The sequence below is a fragment of the Neodiprion lecontei genome, chromosome 3, assembly GCF_021901455.1.
Source record: "Neodiprion lecontei isolate iyNeoLeco1 chromosome 3, iyNeoLeco1.1, whole genome shotgun sequence".
Classification (NCBI taxonomy): Eukaryota; Metazoa; Arthropoda; class Insecta; order Hymenoptera; family Diprionidae; genus Neodiprion; species Neodiprion lecontei.
The window spans coordinates 24758055-24780487 of NC_060262.1; the positions used below are offsets into that span (position 1 = coordinate 24758055).

Consider the following 22433-nt stretch of genomic DNA (forward strand, 5'->3'; position numbering starts at 1 on the left):
AGACCCTATTTTCCCCATTTTTTCGGAAAGCTGAATTCATAAAAGAGCCTTTTACTCTTAATTACCACGTATATACAGCCCCTGATCGCGTTAATGCAACCGAGAACTGGCTGCCACATTCAACTTTAATGACACCTAACCCGGCAAGAGACTCAATTTTCATCGGTACTTTACATCCATCACTTCCACCTCTACCAAGTTTCCCATAGTCTCCATCACCCCAACTCCAAACATTGTCATCATCGGTAACGCAAAGTGTTTGTGCATCCCCACTGCCACAAGCTACATCAACCACTTTGTATCCCTGTAATGCTGAAACTAATTTTGGTCTCAGCTGATCGTCGCTGTCACCGTGGCCCAAGCGCCCATATCTCCCTGAAAATGTAACGATTAAGTTATGTCAAACGCACACAAGAGGGGAATCCTCGCTACTGCTTATATTATTATACCTTTTCCCCAAGTATATAGCCAGCCAGCATTAGTTATAGCTGCACTATGGTGACCTCCACAAGCAATATCAACAATTTCCATACCAAGTAATGACTCAATTAATTTTGGTCTGTCGTAAGATAATTTATTGCCGTGTCCTAATTTTCCATCTTCACCCTCACCCCAGGAATAGACATGGCCTTCTGAACTCAAGGCTAAGCTATGCTTTCCTCCAGAATTAACGGCAACTTTCTTGACAAAAACATGTTGAATTGATTCTAATAATGTCGGGGTCAAAGCTGAGTCTGTTCCACCAATGCCCAATCTCCCAACTGCACCATACCCTAAAATGTAAATTTATATTTGTAGCAGTGTAGATACTGCACAGATGGAAATGGATACTTCATGTGCAGAATATTTTCACTTATTTTCTATTTTTAAGCATTTTGCTCACCTGTTGCATAAATTTTTCCATCTGCGGTTACTGCCATCAGTGTCTGTTCTCCGCCAGCCAGTTGTACAGGTCGCAATGCTGACAAGCTCTCACACGGAGACGGCAATTTTATCTTTGCACCTTCCAAACCCCCTAGTTGCCCTCTATGATTATGCCCCCAGCCATAAATGGCGCCAGACCCATCCCATGATAATGTCCAATCTTCAGGTCTTCTATTCAGCCATAACAATAACTGTTCGTCGTGTTCTTGTTTAAAATAATCATGATTTTCGTGATCTTTTGTAGTACCATCACCTTCAGTTGTCATCTCATTTATTCTCTTAGTTACCTCAATGCAAAATGGCTTGGGTAATAGAGTTCTATTTATTAACGATTTTGCTACTCTAGCTGCAAGGCAATATCTTCTGAACCATGACCACTTATGCATTTCTGAACAACATGGCATCGCATCCAGTTCTAAATCACAGGCCAGAGCTATAAGTACTTTGAAAAAATCACTGTGCATTAGTTGTTTGCCACCTCTCACTGCAGGGTCCTCATACTCATATTGTCTCAATAAAGCTTGTGGCAAAGAATCCAATAATGTCGATAATGTATCTTCTAGTCGAATACCAGGTCCATTTAAATATACAACCTGCAATTTCTTCAACGCCCACATCCTTTGTGAAGCAGTCAAGATACTCAACTGACTGCATTGCGCTAATGTAGCCGCTAATCTTGTAACAATATGTCTGTCGGTATTTGATACACTGTTTCCGAGTAAACATTCAGCTAAAGCTATGGAAGGTTGAGATAGCACAGCTCTATCTGAACCTAATTCATGCGGTGCCAATGTAGCCAAAACAGGGTGCACAGTAAATCGCCATCCCCATCCATTCACTGAGCCATCGGAAGAAAATCTCCACCGTAACTCGTCGCCTTGGACTCTAATTTCAGCTGCCCATTCGCTCCACTCTCGACCAGATTTAATAGCAAGCACACGACCTGTAGCATCCATTATGGTAAGTGGATCGTGTCGTCTCTCCGTTGAGCACTGACGATCAAACTCTATTCTCAGTGCTTCGGCCCCTGGGATTTTTACATTTCCTGTCAATGTGGTGTCATCAATATACGGATGTGTTGTTTCTTGAACAATAACCTGTGGTGTCATATTCAAAGAGTTAGAATTAGCTGCAGTGTCTTCTAGCTCTGTCACACAAAGTTCCAGCAGCATATTGGCTATTTGCCGATTAGAATTTCCCAATGCCACCAATACTGATGAAATTGTTTCCTTCGCACCTTCACAAACACGATTGGCGACTGCCAACTTTAACAAGTCAACTAACATTCTTGCATCATCCTCTGTCAATGTTGATGTAAATTCGTCCAAACCAGGTTCAGTAGTATGTCCGTCTCCTACAACTTGAGCATTCGATGTGAGTGTAGCAGCTATTACACTCATAGCACTGGTTGACATTTTTGAAGCTTTTGATGATAAACTTGCTGAACTAGACATAGAAGGGAAAGTTGCTAAGAGGCATTCTTCTGATTCTGGTGTAGCCCTGGTACTTGAAACAATGTTTGCAACTTCAGCAACATTAGCAGGCGCTTCACCCCCACCTTGGGCTATCTCTCCAACATTTTGGTATACTGTATGACCATGCCCTATGCTAGAGCTCATTGTACCTTCTGGAGGAGTATCTGGACTAGACACCGTTCCGCAGGATGCTAGTGTAGTATGACTGTGTAAGGCGATTACAACAGCTGTTCTTGCCTGCATGATGTGAAGAGCATTTATTACATGCTGCAAAGCTTGCTGCTTAGCAACATTACTCTCCAATGAGAGTATAATGTGTGACAAAGAAGGTCGGACGCTCTTTGATGTTGCATTGGTGTTTGATTCATTTGTATCGAAGAAACCAAGAGTTGCTTGACCCAAAGGATCCTTGTCAGTCGGAAATGTTACAGGTTCTTGATTACTAGTAGCTGGTTGATCAGTTAGAACCCATGCAACGCTGTGACTAGATCCACAAGCCACTCTGTTCACCTTTGCATCCTCCAAACCGTGTACCATAGAAGGTTTTCTATTAACAATAGTTGTGCCGTTTCCTTGTTGCCCATGGTCGTTGTCTCCCCATGCATAAACTTGTCCAGTATCAGTTACTGCTAAACAGTGCAAGGCCCCGACAGCTACATGAACAACTTTCTTGCCACGCAGACCTTCCACAATTGTGGGCTTTCTAATATGATGATCATTTCCATGCCCCAAACGAAAGTAATCTCCTTTACCCCATGTCCATACTTCTCCATATTTTGTAAGAGCTAGTGAGAATTGTGCTCCACATTCTACTTGTATTACACCTAAGCCATTCAACCTATCAATAACTAAAGGTGTATAACATCCGTCACTACCACCACGACCCAATTTTCCAAAATCTCCATCGCCCCAAGAATATACAGACCCATCTTCAGTTAATGCCATTGTTTGCGCATCTCTGCTCCCACAAGCTACTTGAACAACCCTCTGCCCAACCAGTGCTTCAACCAATTTAGGCCTGAGTTGAGAATTTGTGTCCCCGTGTCCCAATCTTCCATATTCTCCCAAGCCCCAAGTATATAACTCTCCATTACTTGCAATGGCAGCTGAGTGCCCTGATCCACAAGCTACATCTCTAATTCTTCTAGACTTCAAGGCTTCGATGAGTCTTGGCTTGTGTAGAGACAAGTGGTTACCATGCCCCAACTTTCCATCTTCGCCTTCGCCCCATGAGAATACTTTTCCATCCATTGTCAAAGCTAACGCATGTTTACCGCCGGAATGTACTGCAACTTTTTTAATTACGTACTGACTTAAGAATGGTATGGGTCTAGGCTCATACACATTATTATTATCTCCTAACCCAAGCCTACCATTTGTGCCCTCACCACAGGCATACAACTTTCCTTCTTGACTAACAATGAATAGTGTTTTACTGCCGCCTGCAATATGGATTGGTTTTAACTGAGATAAAACCTCACTGTACACTGGGAGCTTGACCTTAGACCCTTTCAGGCCACCGAGTTGGTCTTTGTCATTTAATCCCCACACATAAACAGCCGAATGCTGGTGCATATCTCCTGTGCGCTGAGTTGTGAGTTGTTCTTGAACAGCTTCCCAATCAGATGCCAAAAATGAAACCGATGTTGCCAGCTGGTTTTCAAAAAGTTTCTTTCTGCCCACTATATGCAGACCATGTATTTTACAGTCAATGCCTCCATTGCGACACTGTTTTATTGATATTTCAATGCACGGGTAGTATTCTCTCAAATCTTGGATTAGAGTGACGATTTTATCGGTATTTCTCACAGTAATCGTTGCAAGTTCTAGTAAACTAGCAAACGAATCACCCGCACTAACTACAATTAAACATGGCATATAACTACTGTCCTCTGGGTTCACAGTCATTTTCAAAGAATGTATCAAAATTCCAGGGAGCATTTCTAGTCGAATCCAATGCTTTCCTTGTGATCCACAACTTTGCCAATATTTCCCAGAACCATCTACCAGTCTGGTAGCCCAAGTTTCGCGGGATGAAACATTCAGAGTTCTAATGCATTTAGACCAGTTTTCTATTAATGCTGGTTCAGATAAATCTTGCCGGTGGTATCGCCCTGGTTTTCCAGCATAAACTGCTGCAGAGCCTGGTTCAGCAATTCTATTGAAACCGTGTCTGTGTGACCGTTTTGTATAAAAACAATTTTCACATAGGTTGTAATTTTCACAAGGCTTACATTTGAATCTTGGTCCCGAAATTGGTGATAGATGGCAGGAATCACAAGAGACCGCATGGTGATACGATGGAACTCTCTCCATTTCTGCAGCACATCCAGTCCAACTGCTTTGTTGTGGAAAATCGACAGATACGTCATGCCCATTGTTAATTATCCCAGTAACTACACCTACGCTCTGATGATTAACCGAACCCCACTTGTACTTGGGTATTGCAATCGCTGCTTTAACTCTCACTTTATCTCCAACTTTCAATGCAGGTAAACCAGGTAAAGTAGGTGGATGTCCTAAAAGTTCAATGTGAATGAATCTAACCCAATAAGTGCTACCTTTTCGTTGCCACGCAACCTGGACATTTAGATCATGCAAACCTTCTGGGTCAATTTTCACAACTTGCCCAACATCACCATAAGCAACTTCTTCGTAACGCTTGCAACAGCGAACAAACATGCCAGCTGTTACATTATCACGAATGTAAATGGCGTATTCGTCAACTGATAAAAAATCAGCACGTTGCATGTAAGCCTGTGGGGGAGGTGCTCCCACTTCATGAGCCGATGTAGTATCGTCTACCTCTTCACTTATAGAAACATCAGAATCTGACAAAGGTTCAACACTTGATATCGTTTCCGTGTCGCTACATCCAGCATCAGGATTTTCAAGAAGCCAGCCTACTACTGTTTCTGGTGTAATGTTTGCTTCTGCAATACTTAAGCTTTTTATGGCCATTTCAGCACTCTTTTTATGGAAACCCATTTCTATTAACTGTGTTACCAAAGGACTGCTGGGGGGGCAATTCTTTTTTGCGCCGCCCTTACAATGTCTCAGTTGACTTGACGTTAATGATGCTAGTGAACATTCAGATGTGGGGGTTGCAGGTTCTGATGCGAGTCCAGGAAGTTGAATCGGTGTGTGTTTTAATTCAGATGTCAAATACTGTGACACTGCCAGAGCTGCCACTTCCAATTCTTCACGGGTAAATATTGGTTTCAATGGTTGAGGTTTAGTAGCACGAATTAGCATCTCTTGTAAAAGAACGGTTTGATCTTCTTCGCTTTCGACGATTGGGCATTTTAAAACTCGTCTTAAAAGAGTTTGATGAGAAAGAAGAGCTTTCCCAGCATTAAGAGCTGCCAATTGTTGTTGCTGAGTACGAAGTACTGATGCATTAACAACACCTGCTATAACTGGCATAGAACCAGGGCGTCTATCTATGGCACAATGGCCTAAAAGTAAATTGGCCCAAGTCATGAGCAAGTGTTCTGTCATGGGCATTTGATCCAAGCGAAAATGTTCGTGAATATTCTTCACTGCAGATAATGGTAGTTTCTTTTGTATTCCAGTGTCACGCATTTGTACTAATAACTTGGAATGTTGGGTAACCTTACAAATTGTTCCAATTTGTCCTTCAGTCTCAATCATACCTCCAATTCTTGGCTTATTGTCCAAACCTCCGACGACCGAAAGCGATGCTATGACAGTTTGTTGTATAGCGAGGCTATTTTCACCATCATTTTCATTCATTTGTATGTGAAACAAAGGTCCATCATTTAGAAGATCTGAAGCTAAAGCAAGTTTCGCGGTAAGAAATGTATTTAAAGTGGCGTTCCAGCCAGGTAGAGGATGCAAGTTACGAATCAAAGAGATGATTTCTTCAGCTATGGTTGAACTGCGCGCAGCAGTCAGGGATACTCGACATTTATTCATTCGAATCTCTGTATTTGATCTTGTGTCAATCATGAGTGTAATTTGCCCTAAGAGTTTAAATATCTTGTCTAAAAATGAAATCATTTCTGGACTTTCTTCACTCCATGAGGGTAATACAACTTTTAACAATCTTAGTGCCATAATTTGCTTCTGCAGATCTATGTTATTCTTTTCCTCAATCATGCTCAGCAATAAATCAACCCATGGCTGAGTGCTTAAAGCTCTACATAGCATTGGTGAGTTGGCCACTGCTCTTAGAAGGCCCAGACTAGCCCAAGTTTCATGATGGTCTTTAGCCAACAAAGTTCGCGTGCCAGAATCTGGCTTATTGGCAGCTGATATAATTTCTCTGATGACAGATGCCAGGAGCTTTATGGCGGATGGTTGAACTCTGTTGGCTTCTATTCCACAAGAAAGTAAAATAATACGAAATAGCGCACCAGATGCAGCTTTAAGGTACATGGTGGGATGTAGATCGTTTATTCCATCTCTGTAAACCTTGTTCGCATCCAGTGGGGACTCACTATCTGTATCACTGTCAGGTGGTGTAGGTGGCTCAGCTAGTTTCAAATCGTATTTACCCTCCTTGCCCATTCTGTAAGAATTCGTATTTCCATTATCCCATTGCACTCGAATCCAGCCATCTTCGCCTAATTCTCCCACAACTCTACCTTCACCAGGAGGTGGTCCGTCTTGGTCTCCCCACTTCCAATCGACGCCGCGCACAACTCGTGTACCAATTTTCATTAATGCAGCTAGTTCTGATCCGTTTAATGTCACTGCAGGTGGTTTAGTTTTTTGAACCGAGTCTTCATAAATGGCAGTAAGTTCCTTAGGTTTCAACATCTGAGTAGGTAGCGAAGGTCCAATTTGTCTGAGCAAAGTCAAGATGCTAGACAGTAATCCAGAATTTACTAATAATCCAATTTCATTAGCATGTTGATAACCGGTTAACATTCCTAGAATCGTTAGCAAAAATCTTGCTCTTGGTAATTTTCTGAGCCAGGTATAAGTACCTTGGTTCAAGCTACTTTTTCCATCAGCTTTTGATTTATATTTTAGTTCGGTTTGCACAATGTGTTCTCTTAATGTTCTAATTGCCCAAATTGTAACTTCAGATTCTGCCAAAATTATCTTTGATTTTTGATAAGGAGTCACAAGTTGAATATTGCTCAAACAATGGGTGATCCCTGTATTATTGGTTTTATCATTATCAGTTAGTCCAAGCCATCCATTAAGCAAAGGGTATTTAACGGATGTTATTAGGTAATCTTTTTTCAACAGTTCTTGTATCATTAGGATTCCCTGCTCTCGCATCTTAACTCGTTGAACTTGACAATACATCGCTCTACGGAGAGTTTCAACATCTCCACCTTCTTCGGTTGTTGCAAAATTAATTATACTTGTCATCAGCACGCCAGAGTCAATAGCCAATGGTTGGTATTTAACTTTTTCAGCTATCTGCATTATTACTTTTGTTAAGTCTGGGGTATCATGTGGTTTAGGTGGCATTATTGAGGCAGGCATTCCAGTTTTCGGTGATAAATCTTCATCTGACTTATTTTTTGCTTCAGCATTTTGAATGGAAGTATTTACTATATCTTCTGGTTTGGCTAGAGAGTCTTTATTCGATCGGATATCTGACAGCAATGATTGTACAGCTTTTTTAAATCGTGGAAAAGTATGCAAAAGTTTCAAATCCTGCAGAGCTTTGACTTCGTAGCTTGTTGCTGGTCTGACTTCGTACAATAAGAATCTACACCTTTCTTGTGCCGGTGCACAGACTTCTTTGTAACTTCTATTCTGCAATTGCCTGGATCTGATCAAATTCCACTTTGTTTGATGTATTGCCCTTATCATATCAATCAGAGGTTTAGTCAACTTAATATTTCCATCTGTCAATTCTTGGTCAACCAATGCAATAACTTGATATCCTAGAGCAAGATGTTTTATTATAACTGCCATGAGAAGTCTTCCAATCTCTTCAACTGGATGATCACCGCAAAAATCAACATGAGATAGTAGATTATTCATTTTACTGTATTTATCAACTATGGATAAAAAAGCTTGAACAAAAGTGTCTGTTTTATGCGTTTCCGCTAAGGCTTGAATAAATGCAGCTATTCTGTCTTCCATTAATCGTTGAGGTTCATCTTTGGTACATATTGGTACTAGTGGTTCGGTAGGGGAATTGGCAGCTGTGGAATTGTTACTTCTTGCTTCACCTTTCTCTTCTTCGTATGGATTCGGCGGTTGCATTATTTGTAATCCCCCTCGTAGAAAATGAGCGTTAACCCAAATTCCTGCCTCTTCTTCTGCAGGCTGGATGGATAAGCTCTGGCGCATTTTGTGAGCGTGTAAGCCTAAGAGGAAGCTCAAGGCTCTTTCCATATCCAATAAGCACGAACAGACATCGGTTTCTTCAATTGTAAACTGTGTGGTATCAGTCTCGGCATGGCAATAGCATCCCACAAAATATGAGTCCATCATATTTTGAGCTAACTGAGAGTGAGGTGTACTTAGAAACATTGCAGTCGCATCTCTACCTGCATACCTTTGGAGCAATTCCGGTGCACACGCGCCCTCGTATCTGAAATCCTGAACGTCATAAACTTTGTCCTGTATTACTATCCACAGACCCCCATCACGATTGTGATTCTCCAAATCTGCCCATCTGATTAATGATGGCTCATCATGCACTGGAATTTTGTTTCCGTGCTGGGGTGCAATTATACCTGGCCACGACAAGTCATCCGCATCATCCTTTTCGAGGGTCGGAGCTAATCTGTTAAATTTATCCAAAATATGTAGAATAGGAGATAGTACCTCCATCCAATTCATATTACGCAGTAACATGGGGTAATCAACTTGTAGAAGAATCAAGCAAATGATCAATTCTGGGAGTAGAATATTCACAATATCACCTTTTATGATGGATGCTACAAGCGCAAAATTTTTAGTACTGGTAGCAGCAGCTTCATTCGCTAAAGGTAACGTCTCTGTAACATGGTTGCACACTTGGCAAATATACTTTTTCAGAAGTGATTCGGCCCCAAGCATCTCTTGATCCTGGGGATTCTCTGAGCTATTTTCATGGATGCATTGATACAATTGAGCTATCAACAGACGCTGAAATCTCAGTAATAAGTTTATGCTTGGTGAATTGTCAAGTTTAGGGGCATTTTGATTTCTTGAAGATTGTTGCAGGGTTTGAAATTTAGACTGGCTGATACAAGATCCATTTCTTATCAATTGCTTTACTAGTTGAAGTAACGGTATTGTAACATTATGTTTTTCTGAATTGAATTCTTTCGCTTGTTTACTTTCTACAGTCTTTCCAACACTAGAAACAACAGGGAATTCGCTATGATCCGAAACGTCTGCAACCTCTGCTTTTATTGCTGCTTTCAAAGCGAATTCTAATCCACCATCAGCCATCAAACTCGACACTAATAGATCAGCCATAAACTGTTGCCCTTTATTCGTGTTCGATTGCTCCAATCCACTGGAATTTGGCAAAAGTCCAGACAGCGTTTTTGCACGCTCGTTAGCTGTAGGTAACAAAACACTCCATCCTGTTTGTAGAACAGCCTGGGCTGCCTCTTGCATTGTAGCTAATATTCCTGCACTGCTCGCAAGATGAACGCACCGTTGTTTCAGTGAATTCAGTAATTGAGTGTTTCCAAGACCAACAGTTTTACTGTCAATGTTATGTGTAATCATTGTGTGCAGTTGTAGCCTCAATAAATTTAAAGCAGCCACGGCCAAACATTCACGGTCCTGTGTTGGCGGTCTAGTTCCTGGTAAGCCCTCGCAAGATTTAGCCAGTAAAGTATCCAAAAGTTGAAATGTATCTTCACAAACATCAACAACAAAGGCAACTTTACTTGCTACTGACCACGTTGACCTCATTGACCAAGCAAAACTTTGGGTAGGACCACAAACTAGTCCAATGACACTTTTACCCGTTAGTGCTGAACACAAAGTTGGTTCTGGAACTGTCGTACCTAAACCATGATCGATTTGTCCATAATCATTTCTGCCCCAGCCATATACTAATTGATCTTCAGTCAATGTTAGCACATGTACATTTCCAACAGCTAGATTTTTCACCTTCTTGCCTTGCAAACCTTCAACTAATTTCGGGTATCTAACGTGTTCTTCGTTACCATGTCCTAAACGATAAGTATCTCCTTTGCCCCAGGTATAAACTTCGCCATAAGCTGTTAGAGCAGCAGAAAATTGTCCGCCACAAAATACTTTTACAACATTTATATCCAACAGCTTGTCAACAATTTTGGGTGTTTTGGTTCCATCCGAACCACCTCTGCCAAGTTTCCCATAATCTCCGTCACCCCATGAAAACACAATTCCAGAATCAGTGACGCATAATGTTTGTGAATCACCACTGCCACAGGCAACATGTACGACCTTGTGACCATTGAGAGCTGTTACCAATGTTGGCACTGAAATATCGTCACAATTGCCATGTCCTAGCCTTCCATAATTTCCTCTTCCCCAGGTGTATAAATCTCCGTTTGCAGAAAGTGCCGCAGAATATGTACTGCCACAGACAAGAGACGTTATTTTCTTATCAGTTAAAGCATCTATCACTTTTGGCTCATCATAAGAGGTGTTGTCACCATGTCCCAATCTACCACCATCACCGTTACCCCAAGAATATACCAACCCATCTTGAGTTAGTGCTAAATAATGTTTACCATCTGAATGCGAAGCAATCATCGCAACAGGCACCTCGGAAAAACCATGGACTCTTTGAAGATACTGTGTATCGGAACCATAGTGCATCATGTAAACTTTTCCCTGTGATGATAGAGTCATCAATGCTCTTTCGGAACAGCAGAGCTGCTTGACTCCTCGTTCCGCAATGGTGTCACAGTAAAACGGTGATGTACCATTTCCTAGTTTCACTCCACCCCAGGCTAAAACTTCTTGATACATTTGAGCTTGATTCTTAGAGAACCCTCCAGAAACAATAGGAGGTAACAAAGGACTAGCCAAGCGACTTAAATGGCTCATTATTATGACCGCAGCTTTTCGCAAATCTACAGCGACTGTATCATCTTCTGGTAGTCTTAAATGTTTTAATAGAACTTCACAAGGGCCGGGTGTGGCTATTTCATTCACGGTATGTCTTGGTTGAGGTATAGCTTCCAGCCGTCGTAATAAAGGAATGAGGGGCGCAGATGTACCAGACGGCATCACACGGTTGTCTTGATGCTTTGTTTTTCCACTGAGATAAAGTAACAGAATAACGGCATCTAGGAGACTCGATAATGTGCCTTTCTGTGTCGCAAGTTCCAGTAATAAGCAAAGTGCTGTATGTTGATCTGAGACTGGAACTGGGCACCATGACTTCCCAGCAACCACGTCCCTGACAAACATAAATTGAGAAAAAAAATTATCTACATTTATTTTGCATTTTTTGTTTAGCACTGGTAAGCATGCATATGACTGGAAAACTTACCCAGTAACTACTTGTCTTAAAAATTTGGCAGATCTTTCAACGACTTCCAGCCAGACTCTTGATACATTTGATTCATCAAAAAGAGTAGCTTCTGGTAAAGATTGGAGCGCCTCGAGCGATTCGGTTAATAACTCGCTGCACAAGTCAGCATCTTCTCCTGAGCGCCACGCACGACGTAAGAATGCAAATGAAAAGTTCAATGCTGCTCGTGAACCAACTCGAGCAAGGCCTACCGTAGCTTTTTCACATGGTTTGATGCTGGAAAACATCAATAGTATATTGGAGTCAGGAACCCTTTCTTCGTCATCTGAATTGTTATATTTTTTACGTACATTTTTTGTGCTTTCACCACCGTCTTCAAAGTATTTGCATCACTGGTTTCTTGCGGTTTATAGCGAGATAAAGCTGAAAAGTATCTTCGAGCAACTACCAATCGTTGCTTTAATCTTGTGGCGAAAAGCGTACTGTTAGCTACTTCGTAGCAACGCTTTCTTTGTTCATCAATAAGGGATTCAATACACGTGACCAAATCATCGGTAGCTGAAAATTAATGCCATTTATGAATAGTTTATGGTAGACTTATTACACAAACAGAGTTCTCTACTCTTTAGAATATCTAGAAAGTACAGTTAGACATTTCAGAATTCAATGTATTGATCACATTTGTACTGATCTTCCATCTACCACATACAAAGAACGAGTTCCTTTACAATAAGAGCAAATGTTAAGAAGAAAATTTTCAAGGCTGACCCGCAAAGTTTTGTCCTTATTTTCTCTAACTGTACATTATAGATAATAAATTATGGCATTCCCATAATGATGTCCACTCACAAGGCTGAGGTCCCCACAGCCATGAATCTATTAAACTTTGCGCTGGTATGGTTTTCTCAGTCAATGTTGCAGTTAATGCTGCTTCCTCAGCATCTATTTTTTGGCAGGGACCACAGTTGCATCCACTTTGTGGGCCACAAATACCATCGCAGCAGAGGCATGATAATACCCTTAAATTGCAGTAATAATGTCCGCTATCCCCTATTAACACATTAAATAAAATTGGTTATTACTGCTCGAAAGGTGTATATTGGTACCTTCATACCCTGGAAGAATTAATTTAGTATTTAATTATTATAAATATTGAATCCCTCTCTCCGAAACTTCATACAAATATTTGTTTGGTGAATTCAAATGATATTAAATGACGAAGACCATTTTTTCTTGACCTTAGTGACTTGTTGACTAATGTTATTCTTGGATATGAAGGTCAGAACTCAAAACACTTTTTTTATAGTGTTAACATTTCAGCCCTGATGGGGGCCCTCCTCTGCGGTAATTGAAAGTGTCAAACCACACCAGGTAATTCCTCTCACTTATAGTGCATAAACATCCTGGCTTATTATCTAAACTATTCATGTTATTTTGTTAAAAAAGGAGTTGTACATTATTTTATTATTTTTGTTCGTGACAGATGGTTTAAATAAATTGGTTCTGAGGAGGGCCCCCATCAGGGCTAAAAGGTTAACACTATAAAAAAAGTGTTTTGAGTTCTGACCTTCATATCCAAGAATAACATTAGTCGATAATAAATGACATTGAATGTCAAACCTTTTCTTGCCGTGACTCCAGCTGAATTAATAAGACCGTCACTGAATGATCCAATGATTTCTCCATCGCGTACCATTTCATTCCAAAGATCTGCGAGGCCATCGCGGCAAAGGGCACGTTGCAGATCCGTCTTTAACCACTTGTGGTCTAGACGAATTTCTGGTCTGATCCCTATGTTAAATTTTCCTGCCATGTTTCTTGATTGATGAAATTACCTTCCACCTTTATATTTTTCACTTCAAGTCCATTGGTCAGTAAAGCTGTAAACACCGTTGCTGACATGAGAAGTACGGCTGCAAAAATATACGAATATGAAAGTGAGGTCGTATTTTCATTCTCATTGGATATTAAGTATTTAGAATTGTTGTATTTTCTTGTATCTTTTTAGTAAAAACTGTAAAAAAGAATCGGATGTGAAAATTCATCGAAGTATCAAGTTGAAATAGAACAGAAGAAATAAGTTTGCATTTGTATTAATCAGATTTTATAAGGAAGCAAGGAAATTATATCGTTCAATATTATAAAGCAATTATAAGTGATGCTGGGTGGACATATATGTGAAGAACTAGCTAATGAAAAAAAACATGCGTGTGATCGAGGCATAACCATGGCTGTTAAGTTCAACATAGATAATGATGAGATGGGTAAGGAAAACCAATAGCAGAGATGTCCACTGACTAATAAGGATATCAACCTGTACGTGACCACGTCTGATTTTAATCACCATTCACGTAAATCAGACATATTCTGAGTAATTTATATCACAAGTTTTGCCGATATACCTGCATGCCGTGCATACACATAAACGACGCATACGTGCTATAGCTGTATGTAACGAATTCTCACAGATATCTATGAAATTTTAGAAGTATACAAGAAGTGCAAAAATAATATACAAAATTAGTATAAGATTGACAAAATCAGTCTGGAGTTATATGAAATAATTGCTATTGAATAACACGATAATGTATAACATTGACAAGGTTATGATACGAAAGGAGTATAAAAATTCGAGCCGTACTCACTGTTCGTGGCATTGTTTGAAACAATTCAAGGTTCATATCTTTTTACCAAGCACAATCACTTTCAAATCCTGTTCTTAAACCTTCGACATTCATCAATAACCATTCACAGTTTAATTATGCTTTATATTATATTTTTTAAATCGACTGACAGTTCCCCTATTGTGACCTGGGCCATAAAACGATTGTAGCGCGCTGACAGGCTCTGTCAACCCACTCTATATTTCGTAGCCCTTATACCACCGGAGTATAATTTCTACAATTTCATACGAATTATGGATTATCTTACTTCGTTAAACATATTTTAATTACAACGAATCGATGGTTCGTGTATTGATTGACCCGGAATGTAAATATTTACGGTTCTGCAACTGTAGCAGTAGCACATACGCTACGGTTTAACCAATGAAAAGGCAGGATACCAGGAGCAGCCTCAGAAAAAATTTCGTCTGCCTTTTCGGAAGAAACACATCGCCGTAATATTTTGCTTGGCAAAATGATACATATTGTTTTCTCTAAATTTAATAGCCTAACAATTAGATTGTGAAAATGTTCTGTACTTTTGGCAGGTATGTTCTAAAAGGATGTACAAACAAATCTGGTAAGTGCTCATTTCACAATGCATTCATTCCAGCTACTAAACACCTTTCGAATTTACGGGTTATGTTGCGTATGCCCCCAGTGGATTTAAATATTCACATAAAATTTCACAATAAAGAATCCCCTTTCATATATTTCATTTCTACGTAGAACCTGTTATGAAATTTCAGTCTTCAATCGAATGAAAATGTAAACAAACTTACTTTGAACACTACACCCCGAACTACATTACGTCTTTTGATTGTTACTTTTTGCAGCTTTAGGTCACCAGATTCTCGTGAAACACTCAACAAACACAAAAACATCGCGAAATTTGGCATCAACACTAAACCAAAGCAGAAATTTCCTGCAGCCCAGGTATGGCCAACCAACGGCGGCAACCCATCCCCACCTCGTTAGGGAAGGTGAATTACTACCCGGCATACCGCTAGAAGATTTTAAAAAACGAAGAAATTCTTTGATGGAAAAAGTTCTTAAGGATGCATTTTTAGCCAAGATTTCAACTAATCATATTTTAATTATACCGTCAGCTAGCAAAGTTTACATGTCGGAAAAGATACCCTATGTATTTAGACAAAATACAGATTTTCTTTACTTTACCGGATGCCAAGAACCGGACAGCGTCTTAGTAATGACTTCAAAGGGTGATAATTGTTCATCCATTTTATTCGTACGAAAGAAAGACTCGCACTCGGAGTTGTGGGATGGTCCACGGACCGGAATTGAAGCAGCTCTTGGCATGTTTGGCGTAGACCAAGCCCTTCCCACTTCGGAGTTTGAGAGTTATGTCAAGTCTTTTCTTCAAGAAAATAAGAACACTATTGTCTGGTACGATAACACAGAGATAATACAACCTGAGCTGCAAACAAAATTGCATATTTTTTTAAGCCAATCTACTAAACAGGTATTCGATTCGCTTAAAACGTTTATGCACGAAATTAGATTGATCAAGACTCAACCTGAGATTGAACTCATGCAAAAAAGTTGTGAAATCGCTTCTACAGCCATTGCAAATACAATTGAAGTATCAAAACCCGGCGTAACTGAGCATCAGATATTCGCTACTGTGGATTACGAATGCAGAATGAATGGTGCTGAATATCTTGCATATCCACCTGTTGTGGCTGGTGGGAATAATGCAAATATAATTCATTACATCACAAATAATCAGATTGTTAATAATGGCGATATGGTTCTCATGGATGCTGGTTGGTAAACATAGGATTTTCATTATATCATGCTTTGTATCTTATTAAAATTTTTGTGCTTATGTAAAAACCTTGTAGACAAAGTTAATTATCGAATGTCCTATTGCAAATAGGTTGCGAGTATCATGGTTATTCATCAGACATTACACGTACGTGGCCAATTAATGGTACATTTACACCTCAGCAAAGGATTTTGTATGAAATCGTACTCGATACACAGAAGGAATTGATAACAAAGTTACGAGAAATGCCTACGTTAGATTACATATTTCACCAAATGTGTTTCCTGATGGGACAGAGATTACAAGACGTTGGATTGGTACCTAAAGCATTTGTTCAGGATAAGCTAATTGCAGCTGCGTATTCCTACTGTCCTCATCATGCTAGTCATTACTTGGGAATGGACGTTCATGACACTGGAAGAATATCGCGAGCCATCAACCTGCAACCCGGAATGATTGTTACCATAGAACCAGGTAATGTACCCAACCCTGAACGCCGCATTTGTTATTCACTTTTATATAAATTATAACGTACAATTGCGATAATTTTCACGTAACTAACATAATAATTTTACAGGTATTTACGTTAATGCAAGAAACAAACTAGCCCCTGCGGAATTTCATGGGATGGGAATCAGAATTGAAGATGATATTTTGATAACAAACAACGGTCCAGTTATCTTAACGAGACATTGTCCGAAGGAAATCGCAGAAATTGAGGCATTAGCTAATAAAAATCAATGCTAGTGAAGATTTGCATCCTAAAATTTGATTGTTACGTATGCATTGTATGTCAGCTACTTATACATGAAAGCTGAGCTCTTTTATATGTTGAAAGATTAATAAAAATATATTTTACACCTTAATCAACCACATATAGTTGTTATTTTAGCAACAACATGATACGCCAGCAGATATTGTTTTCTTCTCAGAGTTCACGATTCTTTTAGTATGATACTCGCGAATTGTTTGTAACATAGTGATTTTATTTTAACAACCGCACAATGTAAATATGTGATAAAAAGTCAGGCACTTACTGTATTATTCAAAGATTTGTCTAAATGGAAGCACTCTGATATTATAAACTTGCATCCAGTATAAGACTGCTAGTAAAAATAATAATATTGCATATACTAGTACAGCTATCATAAACATCTACAAATAAGCAAGTAATATATCAAATGGAATTAATGCACTCGAGTTAAAATTACCATAAAATGAGATTCGAATTGAAATTCATACCTAATCTGATGAATGCAATAACAGTAAAGCAGAATGGTATTGTAGCACAATTAATTAGAAAAAAAAGATTATGTTCTGCTGTTATACAATTTAGATTGCTACATAAAAAGTACAAAATTCACACTTAAGAAAGGAAGTAAGAAAGAAAATGTGGAAGAACAAAAATCTTGCTGATTTACAGAAATTGTTTTCAATTCATCTGGAAAGTCTTTCGATTAGAAGATGTAGCTATCAAGATTATGAAAGTAGAAATATTATTTAGTATAAATCTATTTCTGCAGATTTATAAGTTGAGATTTCGGAGTTTCTTGTCCGCTTTTTTCAGAGTGACGAAGTTTGTAAGTTGTTTTACTCGAAGACGTGACCAAACAAGATGATCGTGCAAAGCATGAATTTGGGCTGCTGCCAAAGCTGCACTCTCTGGATACAAAACTGTGGTACAACCAAGTCCTGCAATTAAAAACAGAGAATTTTTTTGTGACATCAAGTTTGTTTTTTTTTTTTTTTTTTTTTTTTAAGTTGATAAACCCTCGTTTTAGTTGATACGTAGTTTGAGACTGTAAAAGGAGACTGACGAAGCAGATCAAGAACACCATGACGGAGTAAGTATACCTAGACAAGCAAAATTTCAAGAATACTAACAAAAAATAAGAATTTGTGCAATAAAATTATAACATAAAACTCTATTAAGGCAACACTGAAAATATTGATACCTTGGTCAAATAATTGGATACGAATTTCTCTTTGTGAGATAAATCTCTGCTGAGCCATCACTTCTATCTATTCTAGTTCCATCAATAATTTCGTGGATAATTCATCAACAGCTAAAATATAACATTTTTCTTCATCTCTAGATAATCACTTCTAAGATTTATTGATATTTATTGATCCTATAACTTGAATATTTTAATCAATCTCTGGTAGAATATACTATACCTGTATTTCAGCTACAAAGAGAGTCCAAGGATGTAAGCTTTTTTATATAGTAACCACAATATTTTGAATCCAGAAATGAATATGCACTTACATGTTATACCACTTTGACAAAGAGAGGATTCATAGATTAATAGAGTGGAAACTTACCAGAAGGTACGTTAAGCGATGACCATATATCTTGAGAAACGCTGTCAGGCTTGACCGGAGGACAGTTAATGACAGGGAAGGGAGTATTTCCAGAGAGAACTGGACCCAATCCGTTACTTCTCCCCGCTACAGCCACTAGCACCACCTCCATAGAAGATACGATACAGATAAAGTATACACAAACAATGTTTCTTGTTATTGCTATTTGCTTTTAATATTAGCTTTCTTCAGAGATTACGTTATCTCCGAATGCGACCAACTCAATAATTTCTTCTGTGAAATACTTTCATTTGAACACGACTGATTCTCTTGACCTGCACAGATTCTGAATCGCTGAAATTTTCGTTTTATTATACAATCAATGTCTTTCTCAGTTTTCATTATCTACACACTGGCTCAGGAACAGATAAACTCCTTTTAGATCATAAACATGAAGCAAGAAAATTAGAATGAAAAAATAACTAAAGGTCTTCTAGTATCAGAATTTTCACAGAATAAATTATAACTTCCGCTGTATGCATTGCTAGTACCTTCTCTCCACTTCCTTCGTATTCTGCAAGTATGCGGAGTGTTTCTTCAGTGGCTTTATGAGCACTGCTAACACGAAGCTGAGCTCTCAAGCCTAAAGCCATTGCATGTTTGGCTATTTTCTGACAATGTTCTTCATCAGATGGCGAACCCATCAGTATTACAACCAAAGAACTTGGCGGTGGGACAAGATGATCTAGCTGATTTGCTATCCACTTGAAATTTCGTTTAACTGTTTCTAGATCAGCTTGTGTCACTGTTGTCAAATTCCTGTAAACCTAAAAAATGTGGTATTTATTCTGTTAATAGTGGTCAAAGATTTTTTTTTTAACCGTTATTTTACCATATAAAATTCTGTATATTTCAAGTATCAAATTTTAATTTAAACTAATTATTTCACTTTCGAGAATCCTGATAGTTACTGAACTAGCTAGAAAGAGTCATAAAAACATATTTACAATCAAGATTAATGAGAGACTAGGAATTTTATTCAATTCCCAAACTGCCTGAGTACACATAATACTTTTTACCTGTTTATCCTTCATAAGCCTTTTGTCACCAGATGGCCAAAGTCTCCAAGAATCACTGTCAATAACATCAGCTACCAGAATTTCACCCTTGTTATCGACACCAAATTCAATCTTCATATCAATAAGCGCACAGTCTCGTGTAGCCCACGCTCTTTCGAGTACTTCGAACACAGTTATGGTTGTATGCCTCATAATATCAACCTCATCTTTGCCAATCAAAAGGTTGTTTACTTTGAATTGGGCTGATATTATTTGCTCTTCAGACCACTGGGGATCGTGATTAGCATCATCCTTAAAAAACGTTTCTTGAAGAGGTGGATTGAATCTGTATCCTTCTGGCACACCTGCATTGGGAAGGGAACAAAAATGTGCTTTGTTGAATATCACTCATGGTCAAGTTTAATACCAAGTACTATTATTTGCAGCTGAACAATACGAAAGTAATAAGTCCAACATCTTTTTGAAATGAGTGAAAAAATTTCATGGATTTGGAAAAACCACAAGTGATGATGAGGAGTAGAATAGTGATCACATCGGTTGAAAATTTCTAAGAATGTATTAAGAACCTCAGTGAGAATTGTTTCGTATACCTGCATGTCTTCTGATGAAACTGCCAGTGGCCAATCTTCTGGTAACCCATTCTATGGGAATCATTTCACATTTTCTAGATACAGATGCAGTTTCTCCAGCGATTTGAACAAAAGCTGTTTTAATTCCAGCCTGGTTCAGTAATTCGAATACTTTTCCATTTGTTGCATTACTGATAGCTGCCTTCCCTTCTAAGTCATGAGCCTTCACTCCGTCTCCAGCAGTAATGCGATCCTTGTTTTGTAGTAAACATAATTCTGGATTATCCACTAACTCGTAGACCTGTTTTGTCTTACCTTCGATGATCAGCTCACCAAGCTTGTAATCTAAAATATAGTAATACGTTTTAATCTCTGACCAAAACTTAAGTGATAATGTAACAATCAATCATTAAAGTAATAAATTGTCTTGGGAGTAGAATACACGAAACTTTGTATTTTTCATGTACAGATTGATGGAAATTTTTACAGAATTTAAGATGCTTTATCATTATCATACATTTCAAGAAACGAAACTGAAAAAGTTGAACTTAAAAACTTAATATGCAATTAGTTCTAACTTGACTTGATTCAATGATTCAAGCTTCAGGTTATTTTTCATTTGTTCTTAGATTTAATTTTTTAGAAAGCAATTGCAATGCAATTAAATCTGTATATAGACGGTATATTTATCACATTTAGCAAAATTAACTATATATGCAGGGATGTTGAGTTGAATTGAGCGGATTTGAAGGCCAGGGTAAGACGCCCTTTCATGCGTGTACAATGTGTTTGTACCAAGCATTTTGACGTGGTAATGATGAAGTAAAAAATACTCTGAATAATGAACATGAATACCTGTACTCGGAATACCTGTTTAAATTAGCTGAACTACATCAATGCCGAGGGGTAGGCCATATTTTTATCTATGGTATTAGTGAATGATTCATGAAAAATAAATGGACAAGTTTGATGCGGTTTAAATATGGATAACTTAAATAATCAAATTATGTGGTCGCCAAGCTACGACCCATGCGCGTGTGCGACAGTTGGGTACAGTCGAAAGAAAAAAGTCTGGGATAATGGCGCCGAATTTTCAGTTGCTTCTTCATCCTACCAATGCGGTAAAATCTCTACTCTTTATTTCGTATACTTTGTAAGAAGCTGAATCCTCTGAAGGACTTCTGCGAAACAATTCAATTAATATAATTTATCAACTCACTATGAGACATAATGATTTGCCTGAAAGACGTCGGGATCTCTGCTGAACACACAGTTACCGCACCACGATTGTCGAAGACGCCGGATAGTCGTCGAATACTATCGCAACAACTCCCACCAACGGCCACAGCGTGATTGGCTCGAATTATACGTTATCGTCAACCCGATACATCCATGTATGAAATGGGGTGATACCCCCTGCCGAGAAAATATATGTATGATTAATTTTTATTTACTGACAGGCCAAATTTTATACTATAATCACAGGTCTGCGTCTGATTTTTTTTTTTTGGAAACAATCGCGTTAGCCCGATTAATTCATAGCCCCTGAAATCTCAACATGACTCGTTTGACCTTACATTTGTATCGCATTACTCAAAGAAACGTATTGATAAATTTACAGAATCGTGGGGTAGTGATACGTTTTCGGTTGATGTAATCATGTCTGAAATTTCGGGAGCAAAATTATTATATATGCGCTCCTATTAAAACTTGAGATTAAGAAAATCATTAATTGTTTCCAATCTAACAATAAGTAAAACTTGAATTTATCCTGTAGTTGTATTCGACAATTATACAACTGTAATAATATTTATACAACGGAAATTAAAGCTCTTGAACTATAATAATTCCAAAATTCAGAATATTTCAATCTCTCCTCGTGAATGGAAATTTTTTTTTGCAAATTTCATGATGAATTTGAATTACCCCGGATTTTCAGAACAACTGATTACCCAAAAAATTGCTCGAACGAAATTTGGGTAAAAGAAATCAACAACTTTTCCAAAAATTTTCAATGATTATAAGTTACCTTTAAATATAGCATACTTGTATATTCCTCCGCGTAAAAACTATATTGCCTTGATAGCCCATAATTAAACCAGGGAAGAAATGTCTAAAGATAATTAAAATCAGAAAACAACGTATATACTTAATTTACGAGCTGTAAATCTACATTTCATTTGTTCACAACACAATAATAAAGGGTCGCAGATCAGTAGTG

General features: G+C 38.5%; 3 protein-coding genes across 5 annotated transcripts in view; 1 reads left to right on the top strand and 2 right to left on the bottom strand.

The window, feature by feature from the left end:
* The window catches only part of LOC107217482 (E3 ubiquitin-protein ligase HERC2), a 19018-nt gene extending 4408 nt beyond the window's left edge, over positions 1–14610 (bottom strand). For both annotated transcript variants that reach the window (XM_015655033.2, XM_046734154.1), the window contains exons 1-8: positions 14454–14610; positions 13429–13721; positions 12658–12858; positions 12159–12366; positions 11827–12084; positions 884–11733; positions 450–773; positions 66–375 (exon numbers count right to left, since the gene is read on the bottom strand). In XM_015655033.2, coding sequence (XP_015510519.2) covers positions 66–375; positions 450–773; positions 884–11733; positions 11827–12084; positions 12159–12366; positions 12658–12858; positions 13429–13621 — 12344 coding nt within the window. In that variant the 5' untranslated portion in view covers positions 13622–13721; positions 14454–14610. The remainder of the gene's footprint in view (positions 1–65; positions 376–449; positions 774–883; positions 11734–11826; positions 12085–12158; positions 12367–12657; positions 12859–13428; positions 13722–14453) is intronic.
* Positions 14611–14803: 193 nt separating this feature from the next.
* On the top strand, positions 14804–17552 carry LOC107217480 (xaa-Pro aminopeptidase 3). Its single transcript, XM_015655025.2, has 4 exons — positions 14804–15051; positions 15308–16258; positions 16372–16734; positions 16838–17552. The coding sequence occupies exons 1-4, from the start codon at positions 15000–15002 to the stop codon at positions 17005–17007; spliced, it is 1536 nt and encodes a 511-aa protein (XP_015510511.1). The 5' UTR covers positions 14804–14999; the 3' UTR covers positions 17008–17552.
* Positions 17226–21587, bottom strand: LOC107217478 (multifunctional protein ADE2). 2 transcript variants are annotated; one of them, XM_015655023.2, is made up of 6 exons: positions 21432–21587; positions 20234–20557; positions 19644–19987; positions 19116–19391; positions 18586–18730; positions 17226–17952 (listed from the first exon to the last, which is right to left on the bottom strand). In XM_015655023.2, the coding sequence occupies exons 1-6, from the start codon at positions 21439–21441 to the stop codon at positions 17786–17788; spliced, it is 1266 nt and encodes a 421-aa protein (XP_015510509.1). In that variant the 5' UTR covers positions 21442–21587; the 3' UTR covers positions 17226–17785. The 2 variants fall into 2 exon arrangements, with proteins under 2 accessions (XP_015510509.1, XP_046590122.1); XM_046734166.1 differs by lacking the exon at positions 17226–17952 and adding an exon at positions 17991–18114.
* Positions 21588–22433: the final 846 nt, after the last annotated feature.